Raw genomic sequence first — 15,960 nt, 5'->3', positions numbered from 1 at the left:
TCATGGTTTGCAGTTGGGCGTGTGTTTGAGCGATTGTGTGTTGGGTCTCTGTCTTGTAGCCTATAAGCTCCGGGGGAGCGAAGGCAAAGCCAGGGGGAGGGGAGGGGGTCCCAGTGTAGCCCCCGTGGCCCACTCGTGTCTGCAGTGAAAACTGCCGAAGGGACAGACCGACCATTTGAGTTGACTAACAGCACCTTCATGTTCTCTGGGCTCTGGCTGCCCGTAAAGAGTAATGTTACTGCTGTCGAAGTAGGAGGAGGTGTGTTCTCGTTGATTCTCACACTCGCTGAGACGCAGATGGGTCACCCCTCACACACATGTTGAACCTGCACGAAGTTGGGCCTGGGCTGCTGACTCACGGCTGATCTTTCAGGTCGGGATCGTGCAGTACGGAGAGAACGTGACCCACGAGTTCAACCTCAACACCTACTCCTCCACGGAGGACGTGCTCCTCGCTGCCAACAAAATCGTCCAGAGAGGCGGCCGCCAGACCATGACCGCCCTCGGGATCGACACAGCCAGGTACGCGGCCGCCAAACCCACCACAGCCAGCGTCTCCGGCCTGGCCATTCGCAGCGCGCAGCGAGCACTCACCTTGGCGGTACTGAAAGCCATCTTGTTTAAAGCTGGATGCGGCCAGTGAGCTCGCAGTTCCAGAATCAGGTTTTTCTATAATACAGTCTCTCTTCTTCTCTTTCCGTTTATTCCAAGGGTTAAATTAATGGAAAATCGATCAAAAACCCTGGCTCGCGAGCCGCAGTTTGCTGACCACTGGTCTACGGCATCGTGCTCTTGGGCACTAAGGCATAACAGGAGGGACTATCTTTCCCTCTAGTCTTTGTTCCCAGCTTCTAGAATTCTCAATCTAAAAAACATGGTCCGTGCACTTCTAGTATGGCATACACTCTCGTACGCCTGTCATTTTCCAGCACCGACTGGGGGTATGGGAGCTCTCAAACAGGAGTTTAAGAGGCCACGTCCGGTATTGCCTTACTTGAAACCATGCTCAGTGCACACATTGCAAGAAGTGGGTGTGATGCTGGCTCTTCCTTCTTCCTTACTTTCTCCAAATCCCCTCCGATTTCCACCCCTGCCTCCCTCCTGCCGACTCTGGCTGGACCTCCTTCTACAAGAGCCCACTGGCCCGCCCTTTCTGCAGCGCAGATCTGCTCTTTTCTGGATTCCCCATCTCCTCCAGCTCTCCCTGCCCCTGCTCCTCCGCGTGTCACCGTGAGAACTCGTAAGCTTCTGCGCAAACACGGAGCAAACACTGGACAGTTCCCAAATCTGACAGGCGTTTGTCTGGTGTTAAGAGCCTTCGGCCGCGGCTTCTGCCCCGGGACCCCCTGACCCTGAAGAGCCGCTGCCCGTGCCCCTCACCTGCCTGCCGAGATCGGGGCTTCACAAACTCCAAAGAAGGGGCTGGGTAGTCAGAAATGTTAATTCCACGTGTGGCTTTAGCCTCGTCAGCATTAGGAAAGCATGTGGTTGCCGTTATGTGGGCCCAAGAGAAACTGACCCCACGCAGCGGGGGCCATTGTGCAGGTCCCTGCCCACGGGGTCGCCAGCACGGAGCGCAGCTGGGCGCACTGAGGCCTCCCTGGGTCTCGGCCAAGTGTGGCCGCCCACGGTCAGCCACAGCGGTCAGCCGCAGCGCTCCCCGACCGCTCCGAGCCCCGGGGCCTCGCTGTGCACCCCGAGGCGACCGCTGCAGCATGAATACGCAGCTTTGAAAACTCGCTGGAGCGCGGTTCCGGCCCCTCGCCCTGCACAGTCCCACTCGGGTACCACGCCCTGCGTGGTGCCGCCCGTGCGGTGGGTGCACAGAGGTCATTGAGTTCTGTGTATAAATGAGCCCCTGTGACAGGGCTCAGCAGTCCTCTTGTCCACCCGTTTTTCGCGGTTGAGGATATTTTTAATCGCTGCTTACTGCTTTCGGGCAGCGCCAGTCTCAAACGCTACTTTTGGTTTCTTAAGAATCCTTGACTTCCATGTCCCGTGTCCCCCAGTTCAAAATGCGTGTGTGTCCCCCTATCCCTGCCCCAAGTTCCCTTCCTTTGCAGTAAGTTCACACGTTTAATCATACGGCCCAGACCCTCCTATCCCAAGGAGAGGGCTCCCCTGGGATGTTTCCATGTTTACAGGCCTGCAGGGGGGCTGGGGTTTAAATTACAGACAGAACCTGGGGCGAGTCTTTGGGGGCCCAGGGTGATTTGCTGAAGGTACTTGAGAGAAGGGTGCACTCAGGCGTCAGCCAGTGGCCACTCCTCCGTCACCTGGAGCCAGTGCTGGTCTCAGGGCCGCCACATGTGCTTCAGGGAAGGTCTGCCCACCACCCTCGGCTGCTGTCTGTCTTCTGGACAGTTGGGGAGTGCAGGTGACCCCCCCCCTCACGAGGCACAGGACTGTAAGGACTGGACTCCACGAGACGTACATGAACTTCGCTTACATACCAGCCTCTCGCGTCTGTTTTCACCTTTGCTTGTGCATGGAGAGAAGTCAGGGAACCTACTGCCTAGTGTAGACGGCAGACACACAGGTCCCCGATGGCCAGTATTTTTAAATTTGTTTTCTATTGAAAATTTTAAGAAATATTTAAATGTAAAAATTTCAGTGCAGCAGAACGCCCTGTGTGCACTGAGCAGGATGAAGGTGGAAGGTGGTAGCTTGTCGAGCTTGCTACAAGCCCTTTTCCAGGAAAAACGATCACAGATCAGACCCCTCAGTGCACATCCCCGAGGCCCGCTCTCCCTGCACAGAGAGCACCCCTCCTGCGCGGCTGCTGCGAGCCTGGCCTGCGGGAAACGGAGGCAGAGGGTGCAAACGCCTTGGGAGGCGGTTTCAGAGATGTTGGCATAACCCAAGCTGCAGCTGTCCCGCCCAGGACCAGAGTAAAATGTTTAAGAGGACCACTCAGTGCAGCGATTGCTGCATTTTATACCAAAACATGAAAAATAGTACATACAGCCCTTTTATTATTTCGGTCCTAAGTAGATTGTCCTCTTCTCTACCAAGACCCCCGCAAGGAACGTGAGTCGAGTGAAAGGAAAAAATAGAGGGGAAGTGTGTGTACAAAACACACAAGACAGACGCAGACCGTCCATTTCTCCTCTCCTCAGCTCACTCCAGAGATGCTGGTGGATTAAACCCCAGTCCCTGTCTTGGCCACTCGGCTACAGCCTTTTCCCTTCTCTCGTGCCCCCTTTTCCCACCCCACCCCCAGCAGCCTGTGTCCTAAACCTGGTTCCCAGCTCTTTCATGGCGACCCCAGGCCTCCTGGGCCCTCACCCTGTCGTCCCTACTCCGACCAAAGCCATCTGCGGTCTTTATTCTTGCATCTCATTCCATCCTCCAGCCCCCAGGCCCCTCAGGCACGCACAGCCCACAAATGGGCTCTTGCCCATCGCCCCTCCCACTCAGCGCACCTGCAGGCTGTTCTGCAGGTCAGGGTGGGGGGTTTTTTGGGGGGGGGGTGGCGGGAGGCGGCAGCTAAAGCAAGAGCTGTGGCCAGTGCAGAAGGAAGAGGCTTGTGGGGCAGAGAAGGGAGCCTGTGGAGCAGGGAGTGGCGGGAGGGCGTTCAGATCTGGCCTAAGTGCGGTGACCGCTCCGTCACACCTGCCCCTCTGAGTGCCCCCAGAAGGAAAGGCTGCGGCCTCTGTGCCGGGATGTGTGTCAGCAGGACGGCTGCTCCGCTACCGGATAAACCTAAGCCCGTGCGAGTCCTGGCCACATGCCTCCCCGCTGGCATAGCCTGGCCTCACGGTGACCGGGGAGGGAGAGCGGCTCCCTGGGGCCCTGTCCAGGGCCCTGTCCGGGGCTCCCCCCGCCGGATGGCGGTTCACCAGCTTCTCTCCTCTGGACCCTTTCAGGAAGGAGGCTTTCATGGAGGCCCGGGGCGCCCGCAGGGGCGTCAAGAAAGTCATGGTGATCGTGACGGACGGGGAGTCCCACGACAACCACCGGCTGCCCCAGGTCATCCAGGACTGCGAGGGCGACGGCATCCAGCGGTTCTCCATCGCGGTGGGTACCGGGCCCTGCGGTGATGGGACTCTCTCGGGCCCGTAGCTGGGGGGCTCCTCCGCGCGCCACCCCTCGGCGTGATGGAGGGTGGGGAGGCGGAGATGCACGTCGAGGCCTGTGCCCTGGGTGCAGAGCCCGGGCCGCTCACACCCCCACTGCGCGAGCCAAGTGGTGCCACAGCGGCTACGAAAATGTTCCCTGTAAACGCATGCAAGCCGGACAGGAGGTGAAGGGACCGGAGCAGGAGACATTCCCTCGGTTCCGAGGGCACCTCCGGCGGCTGTGATGATGGGTGCTGCCTGGAAAGCCCGCACGCCTGTGACACACCTGGGCTCATGCAGAGACACCGCGGTTCACACACAGCACTGCCTCCCACGTGCAGCCAGAGCCTGAGCACTGACCCCTCCTGCAGCTCCGGCAGTCAGCGGCTTCCTTCTCATGGCGCCGCCGCGGGGAGGGACATCAGGACACAGGCTTTGCAAACACAGACAGTCATTTAAGGGGCCCTTTCCCGCACGCTGTCACGTACGGTGGCGTTTTCTATCTGCGTCCACCTGCCTTCCCTGTCCTCAAGGTCCCCAAGGGGAGGGTAGCTTTCCTTTCCCCGCGCTGTGAGTCGGTGAGCCCAGGGCAGCAGGCCCATGGCTGTGGGCGGCGTGGCCTGGTCTCCGAGTCTCCAGACTCTGCGGCCCCCTCACCCCCGACTCATCATATGACCCGCTGTCCCTGGCTTCCTTCCCAGGCCCCAGTTTCCCATCCGTCTCCACTCATGTCACAGCTTCCCACGGGCACCGCAGTACCCCCCCGCAACACCTTGTGCAGAGGCACAGAGACCCCGGCCTAGAGGCACGAAGCCCACCAGCCGCGTCACAATCTGAACAGCAGGGGACTCCGGGCACTTCCCCAAAGCGATGAGTAGGAGGGTGGGGTGGGGAAGGGCAGAGGACACTGTATTTGAGTCGGAAAGGCCTGCGTTCAAATTCTGCCTATGACAGTGGTCAATTACTTAACCCTAAGCGCTTCAGCTTCTTTTAAAAATATATATGTTTATATTGTTTTCAGAGAGGAAGGGAGAGGGAGAGAGATGGAAACATCAATGATGGGAGAGAATCATGGATCGGCCGCCTCCCGCACGCCCCACACTGGGGATCGAGCCTGCAATCCGGGCCTGGGCCCCGACCAGGAATTGAACCCTGACCTCCTGGGTCATAGGACTGAGCCACGCCGGCCAGGCTAGCGGTCTCTTATGACACTAAACACAGACTTGCTGTGGGACCCAGCGCTGTCACTTTCACATCTGCACTCGGGAGAAAGGAAAACATGTCCACGCAGAGACCTCTCTGCAGGACTGTTTCTAGCAGCTTCACTCTTAATCACTCGAAACTGGGAGCAGCCCAGATGCCCCCCACAAATGCATCGGGTGCCCCTACGCGGTGGGAGGGATCCGCGGCAAGAGGGACTGAGCTTCCCACACAGCGGCAGCGGCAGCGGCATGGCTGTCAGAGCACCAGGCACAGTGACAGAAGCCAGATGCACGGCCGCATGCCACTGATGCCTTGCCTCTGACGTCCTGGAAAAGCAGGCTGTCAGGGCAGAACGCAGACCGGGTCCCTGAGGGGCTGGGGAGGGAGGTGGGCTGCAAGGAAGCCAGAGGGAGCCTGGGGCGACAGGAACATTCCCTGTCTCCACACGCTGGTGACACAGGGCATAGGTTTGTCAAAACTCAATTGTCTGCCTAAAAAGAGTGGCTTTTACTGCATATAAACGATATCCCCATAAACCTTTCTCTTAAAAGTAAACCAAATGTTCAAGAGAACCTTCTAGAACATGTAAATAATTACAGCTCACGAAAACAGCAGCCCCACCCCCTCTGTGAAAAGGAATGTCCCTGTCTGGGCCTTTGGTTTCAAACAGGAAGTCGTCATTGTTTATTTCCCAGACTTCCAAGCAAGATCGCTCCTAGTCCAATCGCTGATTAAAATGTACATGCAGCACCGGCCGCTTTGGCTCAGTGGATAGAGCGTCGGCCTGCGGACTGAACGGTCCTGGGTTCGATTCCGGTCAAGGGCATGTATCTTGGTTGCGGGCACATCCCCAGTAGGAGGTGTGCAGGAGGCAGCTGATTGATGTTTCTCTCTCATCGATGTTTCTAACTCTCTATCCCTCTCCCTTTCTCTCTATAAAAAATCAATAAAATATATTTTTTAAAAATGTACATGCAGCCCCGGCCGCTTTGGCTCAGTGGGTAGAGCATGGGCCCACGGACTGAAGGGTCCTGGGTTTGATTCTGATCAGGGCATGTAACTTGATTGCAGGCTTGATCCCCAGTAGAGGGCGTGCAGGAGGCAGCTGATCGATGTTTCTCTCTCATCAATGTTTCTAACTCTCTATCCTTCTCCTTTCCTCTCTGTAAAAAATCAATAAAATCTATTTAATAAAGAAAAGAATGAATAAAATGTAGGTGGGTTAGCCTGCCCCCTGTAGGGTTTTCAGGAAGAACCAAGAATTCAAGGTCAAGCAACCCACTGGCTTCTCGCTTTGCCAGCAGACGGCGGGCGGTCTCACCGGCCAGCATCACATCAGAGACCGTCAGAAAGTGTAGCGTTACTTTTGAGCCGTCATGTCTTTAAGAGACGGCGGTTAATAAACAGGTCCACGGGGATACAGCACAGGAGCCGTCCACGAACACGCAGGACTGCCCTTCACGTCCCCCGCCCCGATGGCGGCGTGGAACAGTTACTGTCAGGGAACCTCCGCATCTGGTAATCACTCTCCCGAGAAGGTGCGAGCACATGAAACCGCGTTAGGCCGGGATCCTGCACACTCTCCTGTCACCCACAGGGTGCCCGAGCCCCTGTTCGTGCACAGAGTCTAAGGCATCTTCCCGCCATTTCTGTTGCCTCAGATTCTCGGCAGCTACAACCGCGGGAACCTGAGCACCGAGAAGTTCGTGGAGGAGATCAAGTCCATCGCCAGCGCGCCCACCGAGAAGCACTTCTTCAACGTGTCGGACGAGCTGGCCCTGGTCACCATCGTGGAGGCGCTGGGAGAGAGGATCTTCGCCCTGGAAGGTGGGCGTGGGGTGGGTCCGTGTCATTCCCGCCGCGTGGCTGGGGGGTGGGGTGGGGGGTCACTGTGTACAGTGGCCGGCGTGGGACAGTGACCCTTCCTGTGAGTCTGACCTTGGTCTGACCTTGCCTGGGTGGCAGTGTCACATGGCCCCGGGGCTGGGGCTGGCTGGGTGAGGACACGTGGGCGGGCGTGAGAGCCGTGAGGTCGGCGGCCCGTGGGGACGTTCAGGAGCAAATATGTGCCCGCGCGGCCTGTTTCTTTCCTGTAGGCCAACCAGAGAGGGTTTGGGGCAGCCTGTTCCTGATTCTCTTTCATGGTGAGACCAGAAAGGGCTCCATGTCCTTGCTCACTTGGGGAGTCTGCGTTCTCTGTAAACATCCACCTTCTGATAGTAAACAGCCATTCTGAAGTCCCTGCCGGCCCCGGGCAGCGCCACCTGGTGGGGGGCGGGTGCCAGCAACTCGCCCAATAACATCAGAACGTGGTCTCAGGTCCCCTTTCCCATCAGACTTCCCCAACCAGAGGCTGCACAGTGGTTAGAGCGGCTACCTGGGCACCTGGCAGCCAGGGAGCCAGGGAGGCGCTGAAGTTCGGGGAGGTACCGCGGCCGCTCCCACGATGCCCATCCAGCCGCAGCTTGTCCAAGCTTCCTGCTGTCTGTCCTCAGATCCAAGCAGAGCAGCAGCCGGGAAAGGGCTGGGAGCAGGCAGGCCTTTGCTGCCGTTCCTGTCACTGGCCTGGCAGATACAGGAGAAAGCACCTCCCAGTATCGGGGGCCTAAGTGAAGGTTGCGATCCATTAAGTTACAGTGCATCTCGGTCATTGAAGTGAGAGGGTGATGTGTGAGATTAAAATGATCGATTGGAGTTCTTGGTTGATTTTCCCATTGAATCCAGTCCTATAAAAAGGCGATTGCGGGTGTACTTGTTAACAGATTTATGCCAGGAAGTAACGAGGAAATGAGTTTGATTCCACAAATGTGATTATTCTCATGGCTCAATGAAAGGGCAGACTGACATTCTTAAAATATGCTCTATTTTTAACGTCTCCGCAAGGCCCGATAAATCAGTAACTCCCACGGAGAGCCAGTAAGTCAACATTCCCTCAGTCCCCTCGCGGCTGTGGCTGAGGGCCGGTGGGTGTTTTGAGGGTCGCACATTCCCGTGGGGCGCTCAGGACTACCTCGGCGCTGTAGTGAAGAGCTTCAGCATGGGCACGGGATCGTGTGTGCGTGCGTGTGTGTGTGTGTGTGTGCGTGTGCGTGTGCGTGTGTGTGTGTGTGTGTGCGTGTGTGTGTGTGTGAGATTGAATGGCACGTGGCCCAGAGCCCTGTCAAAAAGTCCCCTCCTGGTCTGTGAGTGATACTCACAGCCGGAAATTAGAACAAATGCAAACCTAGAATCCCTACCACTTTATCAAACAACGGGATTCTGAGAGGATCTCCAGCCAGACATATGGGTGAGGATGTGGTGCCATTTCCTCGGCCCTGTAAGGCAGCGGTGAGTTTGGTCCGATATCTCAGCAGAAATCCCCGGATAAGAGGCCCGGACAGAGGTTCCCACTGCAGGGCTCTGGGCTTTAGCCTCTGGACATAAAGCACCATGAGGCCTGTCCGCAGCTGGTGTGTGAGGACACGGCATGAGCGGAGATGCCACCACACCCCGCAAGGGTGCGGAAGCCACGTGCAAGGATGGGGGAGACGCGTTCTGCCGGTGTGCCCTGCCCCCCCCCCCCAGCCTGGGGATTCCAGATGGAGAAATGGGGCTGAAAGTGCCTTGAAGGTTGAATTCAGTTGGGAAAGACCTAGACGGGGCTCCCTGCAGCTCCGCGGTGCTAAGGGCGTCTCTCTCCCTCCAGCCACCTCCGACCAGGCCGCGGCCTCCTTTGAGATGGAAATGTCGCAGACCGGCTTCAGTGCGCACTACTCCCAGGTACGTCTCCCCTGTTCATAGCTTTCTTCTTCCAAGAAAATAAAAGATAGTTCAAGGATCTATTTCAAGAATGTGAATTTTTTTGAGGTTTCCTCCCCAAACCAACACCCAGGCATCGGCACGACAAGTACAACGTGTGGTTGGTGGCTGAGCGGTTCGCCATATCCTGGTGACGTTTCTAATCAACAGGAGACTGGCATTCCTAGCTCCTCCTGGAAAAACGTGTTCTCTCGCACAGCTCACTGCGCGGCGCTAATCGCTGTGAATCCGTTACGCCAGGTCCCCCTTACGTAGTCATGCATCTGGCTGTGTGAAATGCTTGATTTCAAACATTTGCTGATGCTATGGGATGGATCTTTTTCTCAGTGTTAAGATACTCAAGGGTTCTGCTAGAATTCCATGTTCAAGACCTAGGGTTCTTGGCACCTAGAACAAAGCTTTAGAAATTACATCATTTGTAGTTGATCGAGGAAAAGGCAACATGGTCCCTGGAAAGGCCGGCTGACACTCGATGTGCAGTTGTGCCACAGAACCAACCGGGCCTGTCACTGACCCAAGGATGGAGAAGGTACTCCCGGCGGCCGGCCGCTCGGTCATCGTGCGGGTTACAGGGGCTGAAGTGTGGGAAGCCCGTGGAAGGCGCCCATCACACTGTTGACCTGCGTGTCTGCTCTTATTAACCATCGTTTTCTCTTCCGGATGTCAGGACTGGGTCATGCTCGGAGCCGTCGGCGCCTACGACTGGAACGGGACGGTCGTCATGCAGAAGGGGAATCAGATCATCATCCCCCAAAACACCACCTTCAATGTGAAGTCTTCCAAAAAGAACGAGCCCCTGGCCTCCTACTTAGGTAAGTTGGGGCGTCATGAGTAGAATGTGATGGCTTGTAGTCGTGTTTGTGTGTTTCATCTTTCGCATCGTTTGCTGATGTTTCCGTTGGCTCACTGACAACTATGCGGAGATCCCTTCCAAGGGTCGCTGTGTTACGGGACCCGTGGGAGTTCCCGGCTCCGAGCGCCTTCGCCAGAACACAGACGCGGAAGGCGTGCTTCCTCGGAGGCTGGCGGTGCAGGGGCTGGTTTAGGCGGATGCGCATCTTCCGAGGTCTCCGGGTCTGGTACTCTCTTTAACCTCAAGAGGGGCCTTGGGACCTGGTGGAGCGGAAGTGAGGCAAGAAAAAGAAACCTTGACCCAGCTGACATCCCGAAGATCAGACTCCTGTTTTATTTCATTGTGAGAAAACCACTTACCATTTACTCTTTTAGCCAATTTTTTTTTAATGTTCTTATAGCTTTTTAAAGAGAGAGAGAGGAAGGGAGAGGGAGAGGGAGAGAGAGTGAGAGAGAGGGAGAGAGAGAGAGAGGAGAGAAACATTGATGAGAGAGAATCATCGATCAGCTGCCTCCTGCAGGACCGCTACTGGGGACCCAGCCCGAAACCTGGCACGTACCCTCTTTGGGGATCCAACCAGTGGCCTCTTGGTTCATGGGTCGATACTCAACCACTGAGCCACACGGACTGGGCTAGCCAATTTTTAAGTGTTTATTGTTGTTGACTATTCATAGTCTCTTAAATATCTCTATCATTAGTGTTTTTTTTTATGGGTCCTAATTTTGGAAAAGAAACGTTTAGTTTGTCTTGTCAGACAGCGTCTTCTTTAACAGCTCTGTTCCATAAGAGGAATATGGAACTTAAACCCAGTGATGCAGCATCTGCTCATTTCCAAAGGCTTGTCTGGAATGAGGAGGAGTGTGTCTGGTATAACCTTATTCTGATCGGTACCAGGCAGGGCTGCCCAGGGGACACCTGGGAACTCTTCTATCATCTAACTGATCTCAGTCAACAGTTGGAAGGGCCTAGGATGAGAAAGGCCTCCAAGGTATGGTTTCCCAACTCCTATGAACTCAACAAATATTTTGGGAGTCATCTTTCGCCCGAGGCGTGGTTCCTAGGGCTGGGCTGCTGGGTGAAGAACACAGATGCCTCACAGGCTCATGGGTTAGCAGTTAGCATTCCTCTCTGACCCTTCTGTCCTGGAGGCGGGTCTGTGCCTGTCCTAGTCTCCTCCTGTTTGCAGAAGAGGGTAGCAGGGCATTCATTGGTAGGTCCAAGCATCTCCTTTCAGGCACATAGGAAAGCTGTAGAGGCAAGGAAACTTAAAAAGAAAAAAGGCTTGAGGCTTTTAGATAAATAAAAGTATATAATGGTAATGTTCACGTAAGAAACAGTCAAGCCTGTAAAGAATTTTTGTGAGTTTATTTGAGCCAAACTGTCGACAATTGCCGGGAAGCAGAATCTCAACATATTGAGATAATGCTCTGGAGAATGGTGATTTTTGACCTATTTTTATACATTACCATCCAAGGAGTAGACGGAGGTGGGTTACAAGAAACCGCTGGTGATAGATTAGGGCGGTGGGAGAAAGCGAAGGGGTTGGGAGGGACCCCTGAGACTGGACAAAAGATAAAATGATGGACACACACTTCCTTTACTTGGGTGGGTGCAGGACAGTTCACAGTCAACAATGAACAGGATCACAATAACAATGAGGGAGTTTGTGGTCTCTGCCCTGTGCCCTGACACATTGGTTGTACCCTGGGGGGTCCGGGAAAAGGGAAGTTACCCTGACATTCCAAAGGCATGTTATCATAGATGCAGAAAGACAATAGGCTCAGTTAAGATCAAAGTTGGTCTTTGTCAGGGAAGATACTGGCCTAGGACATGACTACCCACCACAGACTGCTGTTTAATTTAAAAAGTTTAATTTCAGACCCTCCCCTGTGGTCACTTGAGGTCTCTGAGTTTGCAAGGCCTCCACGCAGGCCTCCCCTGAGTTAGTCAGGTCAGCAGGTGGCCCTGACTAACAGGTAAAATGTGAGTGTTCAAACCCCTTGAGACGCATTGAAATGCATGAATGAAGGTCTAGTCTATTTCTCATTAAAGTCCTGTGACATTCTGCTCTCTCAAAATGAGGAGAATAACAGTCATGCATTGCTCTAAGCCTCACGCATTAGAAAAGAAAATGCCAAACTAAGAGATGTCGATAGGAAATGATCCAGAGGATCCAGATCTGGAAACGACCCCCTTCTACCTGCCCCTCCCCCCAAGAATGGGAAGAAAGGACCATTAGAAAAGCATGTCTAACTCCCTGGAGGACTGGGGTGTAAGAGGAGGGAGTTGGGCTTAAAATGCTTGCTGAGCTGTAGCGTTCAAGGAGGTCTCAGAGAGCTGACTTTCCAAATTAGGAAACTGAGGAATAGGAGAGTCAGGTCACAACTGCCTGTGGCCGTCGGGAGCTAGGACGCAGGTCTCTGGATTCCTGCTCCAGTGCTCACCTGCCCCTCCCACTGTGCCCGACTGGGTTGGTCCAGAGGCATGAACAACCAGTGAGTACCCGAGAGGTGCCAAACCCTGACTCACAAACAGGAAACCGGATAAATAAGGTGGGTCCATCCCTCGGGGATGAAGCTACTTGTCTGGATGAGATGACAGATACTGAGGCCGGCGGTCACGGCTGGTGTGAGACGTACTGTGCCTAGAAGGACGGCCGAGGGTGATTAGGTGGCTTCTGCAGGTTCCCCATACTCTCAGGTCCTATGGGACTGTTTTATGGGACTCCTTTACAATCAATTGATACATACAAGATTTCCTTCAAAATAGAGAAGCACCCAGAAGGGGAGCAGAGGAGAAAATAGCTTTTTTCTTTTCCCTTCTGAAATGTTATTCTAAATCTGAAATGCGGCTTTCCAGACGTTTCCTTGCCTGGGTTACAAATGAGGACGAGTTTGAGCGCATGGCTAGACTCTGTGTGGATGGCGAGCTATTAGACCATGGAAACCCTTACTCAGGAAGCAAGAGGTAAAGACTCTATAAACATCCATCCTGCGCAGCAGCGAGGAGAACGCGGGGCCCTGGAGCTGCTGAATGTCGCTCAGGGGGTGGCCAGGGCCCGTCTGGCTGTGACCCAGTAACTCACCGCCTTAGGCCAGTAGAGCTTAGCGGGTGGGTCTGACGTGAGAATATAGTCAAGAGCCTCACCCCTCTCCCACCTCCTCCGCCTGCTCCGGCTCCTCCGCCCAGCTTGCTGATTGCTGATTATGGCAGACAGAGTCCCAGCAAAGGGAGGATGGGAGGCAAATGCATGAGATCCAGACAGACCCCGCCGGCTAGCCATTCCCCCAGCACGTTCCCCGAGGGGTTAGAGGAGCTGAGGATGGGACTTAGTCTTTATAAACCACACACGGGGCCTGGCCGTCCACTTCCCTTCCTCTTCAAGTCTGTGCTCTTCTTCTTCTTAAAGCAATGCCAGGCGTCCGTGTTTATCATCACGATCCTTTCATGAAGTCGGGCTTCCCTTGGCCCCCTGTCCCCTCCCTCTGCCTTGTCATTGACGCCCTGGGCGCACCCACAGCCACTGCCCGCTGGTCTCTCGGTGCTGTGGGGGGCCCAGCTGGTGGTTCCGGTTGCCAAGTGCGCATCTCAGAGCCGATGAACTGAGTAATCGCTCGCTCTGAGCCTCATCGTTGCCAGCCCACTTTTTAAAGTTTCTTTTATTAGTCTGCATTTCACATTCTGAAAATTACAAAAAAAAATAAAAAATCAGTGTATCCTAGAAGCCCTCCTGGCTCCCTCCCTAACGTCTCCTAGCAGAGCAGCGCGGCACAAAACAGCCTGTTCCCACGTCCTTCTTCCCGGTTTATTTATGCATGAACGTGACCCCTAAGTTTTGTTTTTAAGCAATCTCCTGGTTAGCAACACAGAAATATGACACATGACATGTTTGCAAAAGAATCGTCTACTGTGTGTCACAATTTTTAAAAGCACAAAGGCAGATGAAGAAATGAGAATGTGAGAAAAATGTTCATGAGGAAAATGGTGTTTCTGTAGGGCTTGTAAGAATAAAACATAGTTTAGTACAGGGATGGCAAACCTTTTGAGCTCGGCATGTCAGCATTTTCAAAAACCCTAACTTAACTCTGGTGCCGTGTCACATAGAGAAATTTTTTGATATTTGCAACCATAGTAAAACAAAGACTTACATTTTTGATATTTATTTTATATATTTAAATGCCATTTAACAAAGAAAAATCAACCAAAAAAAATGAGTTCGCGTGTCACCTCTGACACGCGTGTCATAGGTTCGCCATCACTGGTTTAGTACAAGAATCTCCGCCTCTTTAGAGAGTGGAACGATTGCCCTAGAGTAAAATACTTGGTAAGTACATTGTCAATATAATTCTCTCATGAAGTGCTGTTCTGTGGCATTTTCACAAGTCACCCGCTGTCTGGCCCAGTGCTGGGCAGCTCTAGTCATTAGAACATGTCTTCCTTCCTTCCGTAGAGTTGAAGTCTGACTGGTCATTTTTCCTGATTGGTGTAACTCTGTTTTCTAAAGACACAAAGAACAAATCTCATTCTTTGCTCGGAAATTAATAATAATCTGCCTTAAACATCCGATTTAAAATTCTAAAGGGCATACAAGTCCAATTATAAAGAGGAAAATAATTAAACATGAAAAACTGTCCACGTTCACTTTTCATCAAACAAATGCAAATTACAATCCCAGCAAGTTACTATGATTAGATTATGTTTAGCATCTATTCATTCGCCCACAATTGACATAATAGTAATGACACATAGTGTTTGGAAGAGTTTGATGAAACTATTCTCTCCTTTGATTGGTCATGGAGTTAATTAGTACAAATTTTCTGGAAATAATTTGCCAAACACTGTAAGAACCATTAAAAATTTGATCCAGAAATCTATTCCTTGAAATTTATCATTAAAAAATGTTAATGAAGAAAGAAATTAAGTTTTAAAAGATGTCTTTCCAGGCTTAAGTATAATTCCAAAAAATTAAACCCACCTAACACCCACTATTCCATTGGGGAAGAATCCTTCGGTAATAATGCAAGTCTTTTACGCTTTAACTCAGAGAAACCAGCTTCAAGCATTTAAAGTTACAATTTAAAACATAGGCCACAGGGCAGAAAAGTCTTGCATTTGCTATGATTCCAACTCCGTGAAACTATTACTTTCTCCAGCTCAGAGACGCATGTCCAGATGAACTAGGATTGATACATTACAAAGTGGCACATTGCAATTTTGAGGCTCTTCTGTGAAGTTTTTTCTCTTTTCCTGTCATCGTTGTTATGTTATTTGTGCCTTTAAACGGTGGGAAATGGAGGTGGGGAAACACCTTTGGAGGACAAAGGTGCTTGGAGCATCAGAGAGCACTCCAGGGCTTCTACCCACACGGGCTTGTCCGCGTGTCAATGCACATACTGACTGTCAAGTCCATGTGAAAACGTGAAATGATGCTGCCCCCACGGAGACGGGTCTCGGTGCACTGGGAGCAGGCCCGGGGGGAGAGCATGCATCTGGCCTCTCTTTGCCAGGCTACGCGGTGAACTCGGCCACCGTCCCCGGGGGAGACGTGCTGTACATCGCGGGCCAGCCCCGCTACAACCACACCGGGCAGGTCATCGTCTACAGGATGGAGGGCGGGGACGTCAGGATCCTGCAGACGCTCCGGGGAGAGCAGGTGAGCCGGGAAGTTATGGCTGTAAAGTCCCCCGTCCCCACTCTGGGCAGATTCCACTTAGCTGCCTGCTGTCCGCAGCTTCAGAAACACAGCAGCCTCATATTCCACCTCAGCTGAGACCGGCCCTGGGCTGGGCTCTCGGAGGCGTGGAAAGTGGCTGTGAGTTTGGAGGCGGAGCGGGGGTGAATAGGTGATAGATGCAGATGCGGGGGTACACATACACGTACAGAAGGGAGAGCAAGCAGCTTAGGAAGAAGGCGGCAGAGCACAGACAGGACGTGCGGGAGGTGGAAGGATGGCTTTGCGCGTGGGCTGGTGCGGAAGGTCTTCGTGAGAGACAGCGCCTGGGCAGGTGAGGATGTAGACGGTGGCAGGCGCCGTGGGAGGCCAGG

General features: G+C 53.5%; 1 protein-coding gene across 1 annotated transcript; it reads left to right on the top strand.

Moving 5' to 3' along the window:
• Window positions 1-373: 373 nt before the first annotated feature.
• LOC102422879 (integrin alpha-1-like) lies at window positions 374-15,568 on the top strand (the record flags this gene model as incomplete). The annotated part of the gene is made up of 6 exons (XM_006108712.3): window positions 374-522; window positions 3,870-4,020; window positions 6,926-7,091; window positions 8,950-9,023; window positions 9,730-9,874; window positions 15,423-15,568. Coding segments are annotated over 6 exons (831 nt in total), but the record flags the coding sequence as incomplete, so codon positions are not given.
• Window positions 15,569-15,960: the final 392 nt, after the last annotated feature.

This window comes from Myotis lucifugus, unplaced genomic scaffold (genome assembly GCF_000147115.1).
Source record: "Myotis lucifugus unplaced genomic scaffold, Myoluc2.0 scaffold_3241, whole genome shotgun sequence".
Classification (NCBI taxonomy): domain Eukaryota; kingdom Metazoa; phylum Chordata; class Mammalia; order Chiroptera; family Vespertilionidae; genus Myotis; species Myotis lucifugus.
The sequence above is the reverse complement of the archived record's forward strand: the minus strand, read 5'-3'. Positions and strand labels throughout refer to the sequence as shown.